General features: G+C 45.1%; 1 protein-coding gene across 1 annotated transcript; it reads right to left on the reverse strand.

Annotated features, from left to right (window-relative positions):
* Window positions 1-4031: 4031 nt before the first annotated feature.
* RESP18 (regulated endocrine specific protein 18) lies at window positions 4032-9973 on the reverse strand. Its single transcript, XM_045777611.2, has 6 exons — window positions 9775-9973; window positions 7942-8046; window positions 6607-6733; window positions 6338-6377; window positions 6125-6214; window positions 4032-4182 (listed from the first exon to the last, which is right to left on the reverse strand). The coding sequence occupies exons 1-6, from the start codon at window positions 9878-9880 to the stop codon at window positions 4132-4134; spliced, it is 519 nt and encodes a 172-aa protein (XP_045633567.1). The 5' UTR covers window positions 9881-9973; the 3' UTR covers window positions 4032-4131.
* Window positions 9974-17364: the final 7391 nt, after the last annotated feature.

Consider the following 17364-nt stretch of genomic DNA (forward strand, 5'->3'; position numbering starts at 1 on the left):
CTTTCTTGCCACAGATTTTCTTATCTTGTTCTATTCAAACCCCAGATCAGCCAACCAACCTGTTAATCATGAATATTGTTATCAGTATAGACACCTCAATTCTTTTCTTCTTCAATTCCAAGTGGACCACCAGATCTACCAACAAAACTTCCCACAAAGGAATTGGTCTTCACCAATGTAGTCCACAGACACTTCTGAATTGTGCTGTAATGTAGCACCCTTCCACTTCTAGCTGATGCCTGCATTTTGTGCAAACATCCATAAATTGGCTCTGTGCTTTCCCCCAGTCTGTTAGCTGGTCATAGAGAATTCCCCGTAAGGCAATAATAAGGTTATGGGAAAGGCAGTGAAGCAAGGAAGCTACCTTCTCATGCAACTTTTTTCATCCAGGTCTTCTTGGGCCCGGTCTTGTATATACCATTTCCATTTAACCTCCAATGCTATGGTTTAGTGGACTGGATAATACCCAATGCATAATTACTGGTTGTCCCATGGCCAGGTGTTCAGTATACCGGGACCTGGTAGGAAACTAAGCTGCTCTTCAAATGGAGAATAGCTGATGGCCTAAAAGGGCACCGCCTTCCTTTAAAATCCTAGGGATCTACACTATACTAATCTTACTGGGGTTTGCCAGAGGATTCATATGACATTACAGTCTGCAGACACTTCCAACGCTACTGAGATCACTGGTCATAATTATCAAGTAAAAGGACAGCTTGCATTGCAACCTGGAATTCCTGCAGAATGTTTCTTTGCTTCAGGCCATACTAAAAGCCTAATGGGTTACTGGTAAGTGGGTCAGAGTAGCACATTTAAATGTGTTTTATGTTGCCTCAAATGCCAAAGAGGCTCATTCTTCCATAAAAAGTATTGTCTCTTTTTTATTGTGGTAGATGTTCAAGGTTAATTAATTTGTCTCACTTTACAGAGGGCATCTTGACATGCCACAGATAATTGGACCATAGAAACTTCATTAATGTGGCAGGACTCTGAACTTTCTTGACATTCTTCTTCTGTGCATGTGTCTTATGACATCTAGGGTACATGCTATTCTGTCCACCATATTCAGTTGCCACAATATCATCAAAATAATGGACCAGTGTGATTTCCTGTTTCCTCTGATGTCTTGGGTTGAGATTTGAAATGATGAGGGTCTTTGGCTTGTTTGGAGGACTCCTCATGCTTTTTGTGTTGATTTGTGGTTTTGAAGATGTGTTTCTAAGCTGTAATGAGCACTGGCTTCAGGTCAGAATTAAACAAAAGACTTATTTGTGTTACCAGCAACCCCCACATTATGAAATATATCTGGGACCTGGCTGTCCTACAACCCGATGGCTGTTGGATTTCTTTGAGTTCCTTTACCCTCTCTCTTCTTGTGGAATCAAAGCTGAAGGGTGCCCACTGGGGATTCTCATTGAAAGTTCAATCACTTAGAAGCCAGCAAATTTAAATATTCCTGGTTATCTCCCAATATCATACTATAATCAAAGTTTTTGTTCATCTTTGGGCAAAAAGAGATAAAGAATAATAGTTGTACATATGGGGAAACATTCCAAGGGCCAGTGGGACAGGAAAAGTCAATATCACCTCAAATGGAAAATGTGGGGACTCATCAACAAGTGTCTTTTAGGTATAATTTTCCCCCTTGGGACCATATAAATTTTATCCTTTCCTGTTAAGTGTGGGAATTAACCTATAAATTCTAGATGGTGAGGCAACCTTGTTGACCTTGGCATGGTGTCTGTCTGAGGATTGTACTATGTATCAGAAGCTGTGTGGTGTCCGTGGATATCATCTTTTACCAATTTATAAATGTTACCTTTTTAAAAAGATTTTATTTATTTATTTGACAGAGAGCACAAACAGGGTCTGGGGAGCAGCAGGCAGGGAGAGAGGGAGAAGCAGGCTCCCCACCAAGTGGAAATCCTGATGTGGGGCTTGATCCTAGGACCCTGGGATCATGACCTGAGCTGAAGGCAGATGCTTAACTAACTGAGCCACCCAGGCGCCCCATAAATGTTACCTTTCAATGAAGTACTTACTCCAATGTCTATATTTATGAACTCTTTGGGTAGAGGAAAAAGGAGCTTCCCTAGATTTCAAATTTGTAATAAAGGCCATTTTAAAAGAAAAATGACGATAATGACAACAACAACAAATAATGGACCAGTGTGATTTTCTGCAGGATGGCAAAGTAAAAAATACCTTTCCAAGCCACATTTTTACAGAGAACAGGAGATTTGGTAGAGCCTTGTTTCTTTTTTGCTTTTTAAAAAGTGTGACTACTAGAAATTTTTATTTTTTTGAAAATTTTAAATTACGTATATAATTATAAATTATATTTCTACTTAACAGCACTGACTTAGAAAATTCTTTCTTTTTCATTCTTTTTTTTTAAAGATTTTATTTATTTATTCGACAGAGATGGAGACAGCCAGCGAGAGAGGGAACACAGGCAGGGGGAGTGGGAGAGGAAGAAGCAGGCTCATAGCGGAGGAGCCTGATGTGGGGCTCGATCCCATAATGCCAGGATCACGCCCTGAGCCGAAGGCATAAGCTTAACGACTGCACCACCCAGGCGCCCCTCTTTTTCATTCTTATCAGGGAAGATAGCTGGAAGAAGTTTGCATTCACATTGCAGAGATAATAGTATATCCTAAAACTGTCTTACTTCAGTTGTAAGAATTTATAGATATTCCTTTTAAAAATTTATTTATTTATTTTAGAGAAAGAGAGAGCGAGCGAGAGAGAGAGAGAGAGAGCGCACAAGCATGGGGAGGGGCAGAAGGAGAGAGACTCCCCACCCAGCATGGAGCCCCATGAAGGGCTCAATCCCATGGCCCTGAGATCATGACCTGAGCTGAAATCAAAAGTTGGAAGCTTGACCAAGTAAGCCATCCAGGCGCTCCTAAAGTTTGTAGATATTCTTAATTTAATGTACTGAATGTACTGCGTTTTCCTTTATTTTTTGCACTTTCATTTCCTCTTTAAAAATCTTTTCTAACCATTAAGACATGAAGTTATTCCTATACTATCTTCTATTTTTAAAGATTTTATTTATTTGAGAGAGAAACAGAGAGAGAGCACGAGTGGGGTGGAGGGGCAGTGGGAGAAGGAGAGTGGGCTCAATCCCAGGACCCTGGGATCATGACCTGAGCCAAGACAGATGCCCAACCGACCAAGTCACCCAGGTGTCCCAATACCACACTTTCTTAATTACTACAGCTTCATACTGAGTATTGATAGCAGGTAGAGCAAATCATCCCATCTTCTTCTTTTCAGAAACATCTTTTCTCCTATTCATTTTTTACATTTTTTACTTTGAGAAGTTCATAGTTGTTATTATTTATTATTGAAGTATAACTTATAACCAAGAAAGTCTATAAACTTAGGTTTATAGCTACATGATCATTAGTATATGTACACAACTCCATAAATTCATAGAAAAATCAAATCCTGATACCTGCCCATTTGCTTACACTGAGTATCCAATGAGTGTGAGAGGACTTGAAAAGTATAAAGCTCTGCAAACAGGATATTCTGGTGTTCAGCTGGGCTGAGCATAGGTGGTCAGATTACCCACTCCCTTGAAGCTACCAGGAGCAAACTGGCAAGAGCCATCAAAATGTTTAATGTGTGTACACTTTGGTTATAGCACTTCTCTCTTGATTCTTGGGAGCAAGATGAGTGGGAGATGGCTGGCAGGTGTGGTAATGCTGGAGAAGGAGACCCTCATAAAATAGCAGGGTCCAGGCGTGTCTGACATGGAAGGGATGCAACTAGGCCACACAGCGCTGGTAGATATGAGTAGGGAAGGCTGCATTCCCGCTGTGGTCCTTCTCTCACTTTCCCCACTTCAGGTCACTGGAGGGAAGACAAGACAAAAACCAGCCTTCTACCAGCACCAAAGAGCTGTGCTCTCTTCCTTGCATCCCTGTTCTGGTCCACCCCTATTCTTTCACTTCAGGGGCTCTGGCTGTATCCAAACCCCACCCATCCTGCCTCAAGACAAATCACAGAAAGCGTTTGCATGAAAGTCCACTTTAATGATCCAGATTAGGGACATCCTAGGACTGCCCCTCTGGAGGGCAAACAGGAGGGCACTAGGGCAGAGGGGATTCACATGAGGTCTCAGTCAGCAACAAGGTTGCGGCCCACAGTTGGGGGTGGCTCAAAGAAGCCCTAAAACAAGAAGAAACAAAGGACCAGAATCATTATATGGGAAGGTGGCCTCTTCCTTACCTACTCTCCTTCACAAAATGCTTCAATGAGAGCCTGATTTATGTAAGCTACAATGACTCAGCCCACCCATTGTCTATCCCCTTGGCTCCCACGGATAGTTCACCCTCCCTCCCATGCTTTTCCTTTGGGCTCTGGGCTGGGGAAGAACGGCAGCACCTTGTTTGCATTCGCAGAAGCACCATGGCAACCATTCCTCACAAGTGGGTCTGTCACTTAGCTCTGAATGCCTCGACCCAGCAACCAATCCAGGTTTAGGAAGACCAGCTGTCACTTGATGGGGTGGGAACTGGTTTCCCAGGAGAGCCTGAGGGGCTGGAAGCCCCCTGAAGTACAGGTTCCTTGCAGGCTCTCAGTTTTCATGCTTGCTCTCCTCAAAGATATTATACCCCAATATCATAAGAGGGACCTTTTGAAATTGTGTATCACATTATGACATCCCCTTCCTTGAAACTTCCCAGTGAAGTTGTCACTACACTTAAAATCCAAACTTTTCACTACGATCCATGAGCCCCTGTATGGTCATTCTGGGGCCTACTTCTGCCACTGACTTTTCCATCCATAAAGTGAATGGTATACCTGCCTCAGGGCACTTTTGTCACTGCAAGCCTCTCTGCCTGGGATGCCCCTCCCTTATACCTTCCTCTCGCTGCCACTTTCTTGCAATTTAGGTCTTAGTCCAAAAAAAAAAAAAAAAAGACTTTCATCAGTGTGGAGGAGTCTGAAGTTTGGAACAGTCTAATTCTCACTGCAGTCCCTGAGAGGAAGGGCAGGGGCTATGCAAGGGAAAGGTTTAGGAATCAGGAGACCTGGGTCCAGTCTTGGCTCTGCCATGAACCTGCTGTGCAGCTCTGAGTAAGTCCCTTGACCAGCCTGGGCCCCAATGTCTCAACTACAAAGACAGATGGGAGTGCCAGTTGGGTGTTTTATTTTGTTTTAAGATTTTATTTATTTATTTAGAGCATGATTGGGGGAGAGGCAAAGGGAGAGGAAGAGAGAGAATCCCAAGCAGATTTCACGCTGAGCGAGGAGCCCAATGCAGAGCTTGATCCCACAACCCTAAGTTCATGACCTGAGCTGACATCAAGAGTTGGATGCTTGGGGCGCCTGGGTGGCACAGCGGTTAAGCGCCTGCCTTCGGCTCAGGGCGTGATCCCGGCGTTCCGGGATTGAGTCCCACATCAGGCTCCTCTGCTATGAGCCTGCTTCTTCCTCTCCCACTCCCCTGCTTGTGTTCCCTCTCTCGCTGGCTGTCTCTATCTCTGTCGAATAAATAAATAAAATCTTTAAAAAAAAAAAAAAGAGTTGGATGCTTAACTGACTGAGCCACCCAGGCACCCCTTGATGAGTGTTTTAAATCTGGATTCTGAAGAGTTCAAGCATCTCAAGGAGATAACCCAGAGCTTTGCCCAGGTCACTTTGCCCAGGCCATGGAGTAGAGCAAGGAGAGGAGGGAGTGTTGAATGTAAAGGTCTCTGGGCTACCTCTCCCACTGATCCAAAGGAGCTTTGCTACCCTTTGTTATATGCAAAGGACAGTATGGAGAAAAAAAGGACTTTTAATTTAATCTTTTTTAATTTGGCAATTTTCAATGCCTATTTGGGACTCAATGTCTATGCACAATCCTTTAGATCATTTCATCCTTAGAGGGTCCCAGTATCTGCCCTCCCAACCTCTCATACTGATACCCACCGGTGTTTCTGTGAGAGAGAAGGAGGATCCCTCCTTTGATTGGGAAAGGAATCACTTTGATTGGGAAAGGAAAGAACTTTTCTTCAGCTTATCTGTTCACACCTCAGTCTCCAATCCCTTCTTCATAGGGACCTCCCTCATTTAAACAGCTTGTTGGTGATTCCAACCTCCACAGAAAAAGTAAGCCCCTTACCTTGACAGGGTTGGCCGCCTCTCTTTTAAGGGTCTTCAGATACACTTTGGAAGTAAAGCACTGCTCGCTGTTCACTTTGGCCATTGGGCTCTGGGAAGGGGGAAGCCAGGAGTCAAGACGAAGGCAGAAAATGATGACAGGGCTCCAGAAGGGAAAGGTATAGGACCCAAAAGTCAGGGATTGAAAATTCTTGAGAAGACATGTAAGACTTACCTTGGGAAATAGGAGTCGAAGTTTCTCCTTTTGCTTGCCCCTAAAGAGACAGGGATGACATATGGAAGCTAAACTTGTAACACCCATCTCCTCTCCCTTTGCAGATATCACTAATGGCTAATGGATTTGTTTTTCATGGATCCCAGACAGAACCTCTCAAAGATCTTTCTCATACTCCTGCCAGCAGCTCTTACCTACAGTTTTAACATCTGTTCCCTCCCTGCTGTCTGTCTGATAGACAGCATGGACCGGCCATAGGCCTCACGCACCTTATCCCAGTGGTTTTGGTGGGAAAGGCTGCCTGCCCATGCCTCAGACATGGATCTTGGGGGTGGAATCTGCTAATGTGCTTCTGGGCCATCACATCCTGGGTAATGCCATCCTTCCAGAACAAACCTGCAGGGTAAAAGGATGTGGTGAATTGACACCTGGGACACGCTGACTGGTCCACTCCAGGAACCAGAGTGAGATCAGCAATCCCCCTCTCCCTCAAGTAGATAAAGAATCACAACTCGTGCAGAGAACAAAATGAACTGGTGTATACATGTTGCTTAATATAGTGCCTGGTGTGTAGTAAACCTTCAACTAGGATTGTAGTCTGCTTGCTGATTCATTTGATGCTATTGTGAGGGTTTAAATGACATTAGGGTATAAAAAATGCCTAGAAAACTTAGGCAGTGATTCCTAAACTTTAGTGTGCATTAGAATTCCCAAATTCTGGAATTTCCAATTCCAACAAATTAGGGTCATCTGGGTGGCTCAGTCGGTTAAGTGTCTGCCTTCAACTCAGGTCGGGCTCCCTGCTCAGCAGGGAATCTGTTTCTCCCTCACCCTCTCTCCCGCCCCCTGCCCTGCCCGTGCTCTCTCTCTTTCTCTCTCTCTCAAGTAAATAAATAAAATCTTTAAAAAAAGCCACAAATTACTGTTCCTCACCCCCAGAGCTTTTGATTCAGTAGGTCTGGGGTGAAGCTCAAGAGTGATCATTCCTAACAAGTTCTCTGGTGATGCTGATGCTGCTGGTCCTGGGATGCACTTTGAGAACCACTGCTCTAAGGCATTATGCACATATTAGACATTGGTAGTAGTAGCAGTAATATGAACTCAAGGTAGATTTCCTTTCTGACCCTTTCCTCCATCCATGAAATTCTGCTCTAAGGAAGGTCAGCCATCTGTCTCCAAGGGATTTTTCACTCCCTTTCATTCCTCCTGTCTACTCATCATGCCATTTCCTCTGCTTCCTATTCAGAAGCTGAGGGGTGTGTATGTGTGTTCTCCTAACTGAGAACCTAAGGACTGCTGGCTATGGAAAAACTCAGATAACTCTAGGGGTTGGGATTGATCAGAAGGAATTGGATGCTGGCCTCTTCCAGGGGTTTCTTCTAGAGGCCCCTGCTGGGCTCTTCTAGGGTATTCAAGAACAAACAGCCCACCTGTCCAACTCCACCCCCATTCCAGTCATACCCCCTTCTGCATGAGGTGAGCATGACAGGAAAGTTTCAAGCAGAGACATCTGGGGAAGAAAGCCCATCCTCAGATCAAACAGCCCCTCACTCTTTCCAAGTTTTTGATCAGGTCCCAGCCTCTCTTCCCCAGCCCTTACTCACCTTGGGGCACAATATGCTGGAATACAACTTGTATGTGCTGGAAGACTGGAGTAGCAAATCCTTGGAGGGTCCAGAGCTGCCCCGCTCCCACTTGGCCCTGACCATCTAAGAGACAGAATGGTGGCATCAGCAAGGAGCTTGGCCAGAAGGCTTTCAAATCCCAGCTGAAGAAAATCAGCTTTCTTCCACTATTACCTCTTTGTTCCCTGGTCTCTGTCCCCCTCACCACATCCCTTCCTCCTCTCAAGTCCCCCTTCTTTTCATTTTTCCCTTCCCCCATCACCACCTGCCCTGTTCTTCAGAACCTCATTCACCTTTGATGCCAACTTCCAGATAAGAACCAAGCTTACAAGCAAAGAGCAGCCTTGGAGGGTGAAGTAAGCAGAGACTCAGAAAGCTATACACATGGAATTGATAATCAGGTGAACAAATGGGGCGTAGGAATCAGGTGACCTGCATCTCAAAGGCTTGGAAGCCTGGAAAGGATTAGAAAGGAGGCCTGGAATCCTCTGAGGAAGAAAGTATTGGTGTGTATAGGGTTTGTGTGTCTGGATCTTTGTCCTGAGAGCCACAGTTTATCTAACTGTGCATAGAGGAACGACAGAGTGTGGGGGAGGATAATCCCTAATGCTCTAACACCTTCATTATTCCAAGTAGATGGGGTAGAGTTGGCCGAGAGTCCATTTTTTTATGTGGTGGAATTACCATGAGTCATTATGGACAGGCGTTAAGAAAAGGGACTGGTCCTCCGAAATCAAAAGGATTCCCATACCAATTTCCTGGCTTTCGGAAGGAGCAGCACCTCCAGCACCCTCATGAGAAAGAAAAGAGCTTCTTCTGGAAGGGGAAATTGTTGTCTGAGGCATCGCTCCAGGACGGATAGGAAAAGTGGTGACCTGGACACCCTCTGCCAGAGCCGAAGGCTCCTGGCGCTGTCCGTGGTGCTGAGGGAGCGACCAAAGCCTGGCTTGGAAGAGGCGTCTGGGCGGCAAAGAAGGCGAGGTATCCCTACAGGAACATCCCCTTCCCCCGCCACACACACACCTTTCCTGTCTTCCGCCACCAGGCCTCCTCCCACAGTTCTTCGCGAGCCCTCCGCACTGGCCTCTAAAACCCAAGAATCTGGGGGGGAAACTTGGCGTCAGACTAGGACTTTGAGCGCTCTTCCCCACGCGCCTGGCCCTGGAATCCTCGAGTATGCGCAGTCGGTCTCTGGCTGCTCAGACGTGAGTCAGCGCTGGTCTACCCCAAAGGCTCAGAGAGGAGGGAGAGGAAGAAGGATGGACTCGTTCCCCCTCCATTCTCTTTTACCCCAGCCTAACCTACCCCTTATCAGAAATCAGAGAGCAGATACCAGCCTCTGAGGGCTTGTGATGAAATCCTAGCTCGTTTCTCTGCCCAGCTTTCTCTCTGGAGCCAGGACCCCGTAGTGCGTCCCTGCTCCTATTGTCCAAAAATCCGGGTCCCCTGCCTATCCCTCAGCCCTGGGCATCTCTTCCTTGGCCCCTCAGTGCGTCTTACTTCTCTTATGGCGACATAGGCGGGGCTTACTTCCCTCTGCCCACTCGTCTTTCCGTCCTCCTCCTGGATCCCCAATCTTCCTCTGAGGTCGCTTCTCTTAAGGCCAGATCCCATATGCCGAGGGCCACCTCAAGCCTGCGTCTCTTTCTACAAGATGCTCACTACATTTATCTCTTTTCACGGCCCCCCAATACATCCTTTTCCTCCTGAGTTCCAAACCTTGAGGCTCCCTCAGCCACTTCTCTCAGGAGCGCTCTCTGGCCTGCCCGCACCTCCCGTCCTCCCCCCCTCCCCCTCAGGTTTCCTCCTGACCGTGGCCACTAATGTCGCCGCAGCCCCCTGGGCGGCTGTTCAGCAGCAGGAAGCAGAGGAGCAGCCAGAGCCCCCTGGAGCTCCTAGGCCACAGCAGGTGCTGCATCCTCCCCACCTCGGCGCGCTCGCCCCCCTCCTAAGTCGCAGAGAAAGTAGAGATAGCAGCCGGAGGAGCTGAGCGGGACTGTAGCTTCCCACACACAACATGCGCTGGATCTGCACAACCCTCTTTCGGCAGCTTGGCCAATCGCGGTTGGTCCCTGCCCCTGCGGACGCGTAGCCAACTCCTCCTTCCCTTTACCGCAGGCAGAAGCATTCCAACTCACCCCTAGGCGCCCGCTTTTTTACGTAAACCAGGTCGCAAGGACTACTGCTTCTACTCCCAGAAAAAACCGATTGCACGTAAGATGCGGGTGAGAATTGTACCTACCTCATAAGCTTGTTATGAGGATTAAATATGAATAGCGACTGGACAGTAGACAATGTAATTAGTCAATTTTTATTATCTTTGTTGCTTACTTTACCCTCACCTCTTAGAAATCTTCAACGTGCATGAGTTCAACCTGCAAAATATACCGTATATCCATCCACTTCTCTCCACATCCACTGCCATCGCCTTGGTTCAAACCACTGTACTCTTTGATAATTAGCTAACAAGCTAACTGATCTCGTGTCCATTCTTGTTTAGTTATAAGCTACTGTGTGAACTTTCTAAACCATAATCTGGTATTTCAACATTTTTTTTTACATTTAAAAAATTTTAAAAGTAATCTCTACCTCCAGCGTGGGGCTCAAACTCATGACCTCAAGATCAAGAGTCACATGCCCTACCACATCTACCACAGATGTCTGGTAGGCTGAATAATGGCCCCTCAAGATGTCCATGTCAGAGTCCCTGGAACCTATGCATATGTTACTTTATATGGTAAAAGGGACTTTGCAGTGTGATTAATCTTAGAAGGTGATTAACCTCAGATGAGATTAGCTTGGATTTGTGCCATACAATCACGAGGGTCTTTATAAGAGAAAAGCAGGAGTGTCAGAGTCAGTGGTGGGAGATGTGACATTGGAAGAGGTTAGAGAGATGCCAGGAAGAGGCCACAAGCCAAGGAATGCAAACAGCATCTATAAGCTGAAAAAGGCAAGAAAATGATTCTCCATTTAAGACTCCAGAGGGGTTGCCTGGGTGACTCAGTGGGTTAAGCCCCTGCTTTCAGCTCAGGTCATGATCCCAGAGTCCTGGAATCGAGCCTCACATCAGGCTCCCTGCTCAGTGGGGAATCTGCTTCTCCCTCTCCCTCCACCATTCCCCCTGCTTCTCTCGTTCTCTCTCTATCAAATAAACAAATAAGATCTTTAAAAATCAATAAATAAAAGGTAGTTAAGTATTTGAGGGAAATTTGTATTTGGATTTTGGGTTCACCTTTCTGTAGCTCACTCATTTCCCAGATTTCTTCCTCAATTTCCAGTTGCTCTGGTGTTTCTGTGCTGCAGCCTATGTTTCTGAGGCCACTTTCTGCCTGAGCTCTATTACCCCAGGTGCTGCAGGAAACTGTGAAGTGTCCTTAGGAGGAAAGCCTGTTAAACGTAGGACTCACCTGTAGACTTCCCTTTTTTCAAGGATTATATTCCTTCTAGCTTTTCTTGCTTTTGGTTGGTCTCCATGCTTTCAAACAGTTATTTTTATATTTTGGGTAGGGCATTTATATTCAATGTTAGAAAGAGACTAACACAAGCTATTTTGTTACACCAGGAACTGGAGGGTTATTTGGTTATCATTGACTTGTGTTATACATATTTGAAAGTTGTTTACAGAAATAATTTGAGGCCTAAGAACAAATGAGTCTGAATCTGCTCTGAGATACATAATGCTATAGGAAAAATGAACATTCTGGGTTTTGGGTAGTTGAGCAGAGGTGGCACTGCTTCTCTCTCCCTTCTAAAATTTCAAACTGCCAGGGAAATAGCTAGCAGAATAATAACTTATGCATGCACAGATACTGCACTTCTTTTTGCTATCTGTTGGAGGACACCTTAATGCTGGAAGTAATAACCCCAGAAGACCAAGCAGGTTCTCAGGCCTATGGGACCTGGAGTTCAAAGGGAAGAAGTTCTTTTCCCAGGAGTAAAAAGATCACCAGAACGTGTGGTGGGTGGGTGGAGGAAGTGGGTGAGGAAGGATTGCAATTCAGCTGTGGTCCTACCCTGCCTTGCATTCATGTTATGATTGATGTCTGGAAGGAGAAAGGGATTAGAAACCAAGCTACCATCTGCACTGTCACCATCCCAAACGTCTTCTCTGTTATGGCCCTACATGTTTTACTCCAGAAGCTCTGGTTGAAGCCCACCTCCCCTGCCACCAGACAAGCCCACAGAAAGAGCTTTGATAAAAACCCACTTTAAAAATACAGAAGCAGGTTGTCCTAGAACTTCCCCTCTAGATGGCAATGCAGGGCATGGGGGATAAGGATGCCTCGATCAGCTACAAAATTTTGCTCAGAGAAGGAAACAGCTTAAAAAGCTTTGAAGTGTAGGGGCGCCTGGGTGGTTCAGTCGTTAAGTGTCTGCCTTTGGCTCAGGGCGTGATCCTGGCGTTCTGGGATCGAACCCCACATCGGGCTCCTCCGCTGGGAGCCTGCTTCTCCCTCTCCTACTCCCCCTGCTTGTGTTCCCTCTCTTGCTGGCTGTCTCTCTCTCTGTCAAATAAATAAATAAATAAATAAAATCTTTAAAAAAAAGCTTTGAAGTGTAAGGAAACATGAGATGTGGAATTTGTGTGTATATATGCTGGAGGACTTCCCACCTCCAACATAAACCACCTCTCCCCCAGTAAATAATAGGCTCTAATAGCAGTCCTGATTTGGGCAAGTCCTGGAGCATAGGGACTTAGCAACTGCCTGACAGCTGGCAACCCCTTGGGTCTGGCATCTGATCTTCTCTTCCCTCCCCTGATATCCCCATAGTTTCAGAGCTAGTCAAGGACCTTGACTTGGAGAAAAGTGGCAGATTCTTTTATGCATTCTTTAGCACCATGGCAACAGTTCTCATTGTGGGATCAGTCACGTAGTGCTGGTGATGTCACCACAGCAACCAATCCCTGGCAGATGAAGCACAGTTGCCATGGTGACAGGAGGCAGAAGACATTTCCTTGGAGAGGTGAGGGTCTGGAATCCCCCCTGAGGTTCAGGCTGTCTCTCCGTAGAGTGCATGGCCAGCTGGAAGTACTCAGCTCTATATAATTGCCCAGTGCAAGCTATCACAGTGTCCCCTAGACCAAAACAATACTTCCTAACAGGCCTGTGGGTTCCACTCTGGCCCTTTATCTATACCTTATCCAGCAGTGCTAGGGTGGTCTTTTTATTTTTTATTTTTTAAAGATTTTGTTTATTTATTTGACAGAGAGAGGGCACAAGCAGGGGGAGCAGCAGGCAGAGGGAGAGGGAGCAGACTCCCCACTGAGCAGGAAGCTGGATGTGGGGCTTGATCCCAGGTTCCTGGGATCATGACCTGAGCCAAAGGCAGACGCTTAGCCGACTGAGCCACCCAGATGTCCCTAGGATTGTACATCACGTAATTCTATTAATTTCCTTAAAATCCCTAGTGATTTTCTTCTGCTCTTTGTATAAAATCTAGACTCGTTGATACTAACTGCAAGGCCCCAAATAACCAGTTCTGGTCCGACTTCTCCAACTGCATTTCCTACCACTGGATGTTCTGTTTGTTCCTCTAATGTGTTTGTTTGTTTGTTTGTTTGTTTGTTTTATTGTGCTATTTTGGAACCAAAAATACGATAACCAGGATAAAAAACCCACTGCTCAATAATATAATAGGAATACAGAAGAAACTATCAGTTAACTTGAAGATGGAATAATAGAAGTGATCCAATCAGAACAACAGAAAAACATTGGGGAAAAAAGCAAACAGCCTCAGGGACCTGTAGGACAATGCTAAAAGTTTAACATGCATGTCTCTGGAGTTCCAGAAGAAGAGGAGAAAAGGGGTAGTTCACTAAAAATATTTGAAGAAATAATGGCTGAAAACGTCCCAAATTTGTCAAAAGCCACAAACCTACAGACCCAATAAGTTCAGTGAACTCCCAATGAAACCTGCAACCAAAGGGTTAAGAGGGCAGATAAGCACAGCTGCAACTTTTTAACCCAAATCTGCTTGTTCTGAGAATGCTGTCTGCCACCCTGTTTCTATAAGATAATATCCTTGCCTGACACCATGGTAACCCAGTGTTGATTTCGTCTTGCAGAGACCTAAGGTTTCAGCAAGAAGCTAGCCAGAACCAGTCAGGACCAATGGCCCCCTCTTTGAAATGAAAGAGCAAAATGAAATTAACTGTCTCTTACTTAGTAACTGCCTTTATTTATTTATTTTCTTTTTCATGTTTTATTTAAATCCATTAGTTAACATACAGTGTAGTATTAGTTTCAGGTGTAGAATTTAGTGATTTAGCACTTATATACAACATCCAGTGCTCATCACAACAAGTGCCCTCCTTAATACCCATCACCCATTTAGCCCATGCCCCCACCCACTGCCCCTCCAGCCACCCTCAGTTTGTTCTCTATAGTTAAGAGTCTGTTTTCCAGTTTGCTTCTCTCTTTTCCCCCCTCTATGTTCATCTGTTTTGTTTCTTAAATCCCACATATGAGTGAAATCATATGGTATTTGTCTTTCTCTGACTGACTTATTTTGCTTCACATAATACTCTCTAACTTCATTTTGGGGTCATGGAAGCTTCTTTCTCCTTTACCCAGACCCTTTTCTGCTTGCCTTTAAAAATTCCTGACTCTCTCTCTTTGGGGAGGCAAATTTGAGGCTTGTCCTTCCATCTCCTCACTTGTCTGCCTCTTGAATAAACCTTCTCCTTGCTGTATATTCAATGTCTCAGTGATTGGCCTTTGCCTTGTGTCAGGCAATGAACTTGGGTTTGGTTACACAAACAGGAGAAACTTGAAGAAATCCATGCCCTGATGCATCATAATCAAACTTCTAAAAACTAAAACCAAAGACAAAATCTTGAAAACAACCAGAGAAAAACAACATATCACTTACAGGAGAACAATAATCCAAATGACAGTGGATTTTTCATTATGAACTATGGGGGCCTGAAGGGAATGGAATAGCATTTTGAAAGTGGTGAAAGAAAAGAGTTGTCAACCCAGCATTCTATATCCAGCAAAATATACTTCAGGAATGAAGGTGAAACAAAGATAAAGAAAAACTAATCTGTAGCCGGCAGACCTGTTCTAAATGAGTTGCTAAAGGAAGTTCTTCAGATAAAAGGGAAATGGTATCAGAAGGAAACCCAGAACATCAAGAATGGAGAAAGTAATAGAAATGGGAGCTATCTGGGTAAACAATATAGGCTATTCTTCCCCTTTTGAATGGTTTACAATGCATTTGATAGCTCAAAGCAAAAATTCTAACATTCTCTGATAGAGTTTCCAATGTATGTAGATGTAATTGATTCTAATCAACAGCTATGACATAAATGGAGAAAAGGGAAGAAATATATTCTGGCAAGACTTCGGCATTCCACTTAAAATGGTAAAACAGCAATTATTTTTCTTTTAAGCTTTTATTTTTAAGCAAACTCTACACCCAACGTGGGGCTCAAACTCAAAACCCTGAGATCAAGAGTCACACACTCTACTGATGGAGCTGGCCAGGTGCCCCATAAAACAGCAATTACAAGCAGACTATGGAAAGTTAAATATGTATACTCAGATGCCTAGAGCAACCACTTAAAAAGTATAGGAAGATAATTTAAAAAAACATAACTGATACATTAAAATCAAATACTGAAAAGCATTTCGATAATCCCAAATGAGGAAGTAAAGGATGCACGCAATGATGGAGGCTGAGAAATCCCATGGTTTGCCTCTGCAAGGAGAGAACCGGGAAACTTACGTCCCAGGATCTGAGAATCAGGGGAGCTGATGATATAAGTTCCAATCCGAGTCCAACGGCCTGAAAACCAGAAACACTGATGTCCAGGGACAGGAGAAGATGGATGTCCCAGCTCAAGCAGAGAGCAGATTCACCCTCCCTCCACGTTTTTGTTCTGTTTGGGCCCTCGGTGGATTGGATGATGCCCGCCCACATTAGGGAAGGCATCTTCTGTATTCAATCTACTTATTTGAATGCTGATCTCTTCCAGAGACATCCACACAGACATACTCAGATACAATGTTTTACCATCTGTCTGGGCATCCCTTCACCCAGTCACACTGACACATAAAATTAACCATCACCATGGGCAACTGGAAATGAACTCTGCTGGAGACCCCTGAGGATCTGCATAGAACTTGTCTCAGATTTACCCCACCAGGGACGGATCTGCTGGAATATCTATCCACTAAACTCGGTCCTTAACTGGTTGAGAGCTGCTTCTGGGGATATTTAGTCCCAGACACCTCAAAGCTGTCTTGAGCACATGTAGGCAAGATCCCCTGGCATTCCAGAAAACCCACAGGACGAGAAGCAGAGTCCTAGCTTGAGATGGGAAGCTGTCAGCATGTACAGACACAGTCTCCCTGCAGCTACGGGGAACTCAGAGATGGACCAGAGGATATGAAGCAGGGAATCTATCAATCTGCTGTGCAAGTGTTCAATAAATATCTATCGCACACATAGGCCATATGTATAACTTACTTCCCTGACTAAGCTTCGGTTGCCTTGAGGCAGGAACCATGTGCTGTGGTGGCCAGACACAGTGAATGCATGACGGGGAAAAGTAGGATAGGTGGTAGGGATCAACCTAATAAAAACCAGGTATAGAAAAATATGATGAGTTGAGCTTATGTTTAGCTATATCCTTAGATGCACAGATGCAGGGGTTAGGACATGGCATTGGCAGCATGGTTAAGCCTGGATTATCAGAGGAGTGTCTCTTAATTCCCCTGGGTTCTATAAGTAGGTAGGTGTGATGGTCTGAATATTGTGTCCATCGCAAAATTCATATGTTGAAATCCTAACCCTCAAGGTGATAAGACAGTATTTGCAAGTAGGGCCTTTGTGGGGATGGACCCCTCATGAATGGGATTAGTGCCCTTATAAAAAAAGATCCCAGAGAGATGTGTTGCCTCTTCCTCCATGTTAGGACGTGTTGAAAAGACACCATCTATGAACCAGAAGGCAGGTCTCACCAGGCACCAATTCTGCCAGAGCCTCATATTGGCTTTCCAGCCTCTCGAACTATGAGAAAGAAATTTCTGTTGTTTATAAGCCACCCGGTTTATAGTATTTTGTTACAGCAGTCTGAACAGACAGTAGGCTTGGTACTTTCCCATGTGCTCCCATTTGTGAGGATCAAATGAGCTAAGTGATTCGAGAAATACCAAGCTTGAGGCATGGGATGTCTGGAGTTTGGTTGGACTGAGCAATGCTGGCTGGTCCCCTTCTCCCAGGGGCAAAGTGACCACAGGCATCAGAATGTTAAATGTGCAAAGACTGTAGTCACAGAATTCTCTGTATGGGTTCTTGGGTTTGGGGCTGGCATGACTGCTCTGTAGGGGACCCTAATGCTCAGAGAGTACTGTGAACCTCAAAGGTAGAGCGAGGTCCCAGGCCTGCCAG

Source organism: Ursus americanus, chromosome 1 (genome assembly GCF_024610735.1).
Source record: "Ursus americanus isolate L20-20 chromosome 1, mUrsAme1.1.p, whole genome shotgun sequence".
NCBI classification, from domain to species: Eukaryota; Metazoa; Chordata; class Mammalia; order Carnivora; family Ursidae; genus Ursus; species Ursus americanus.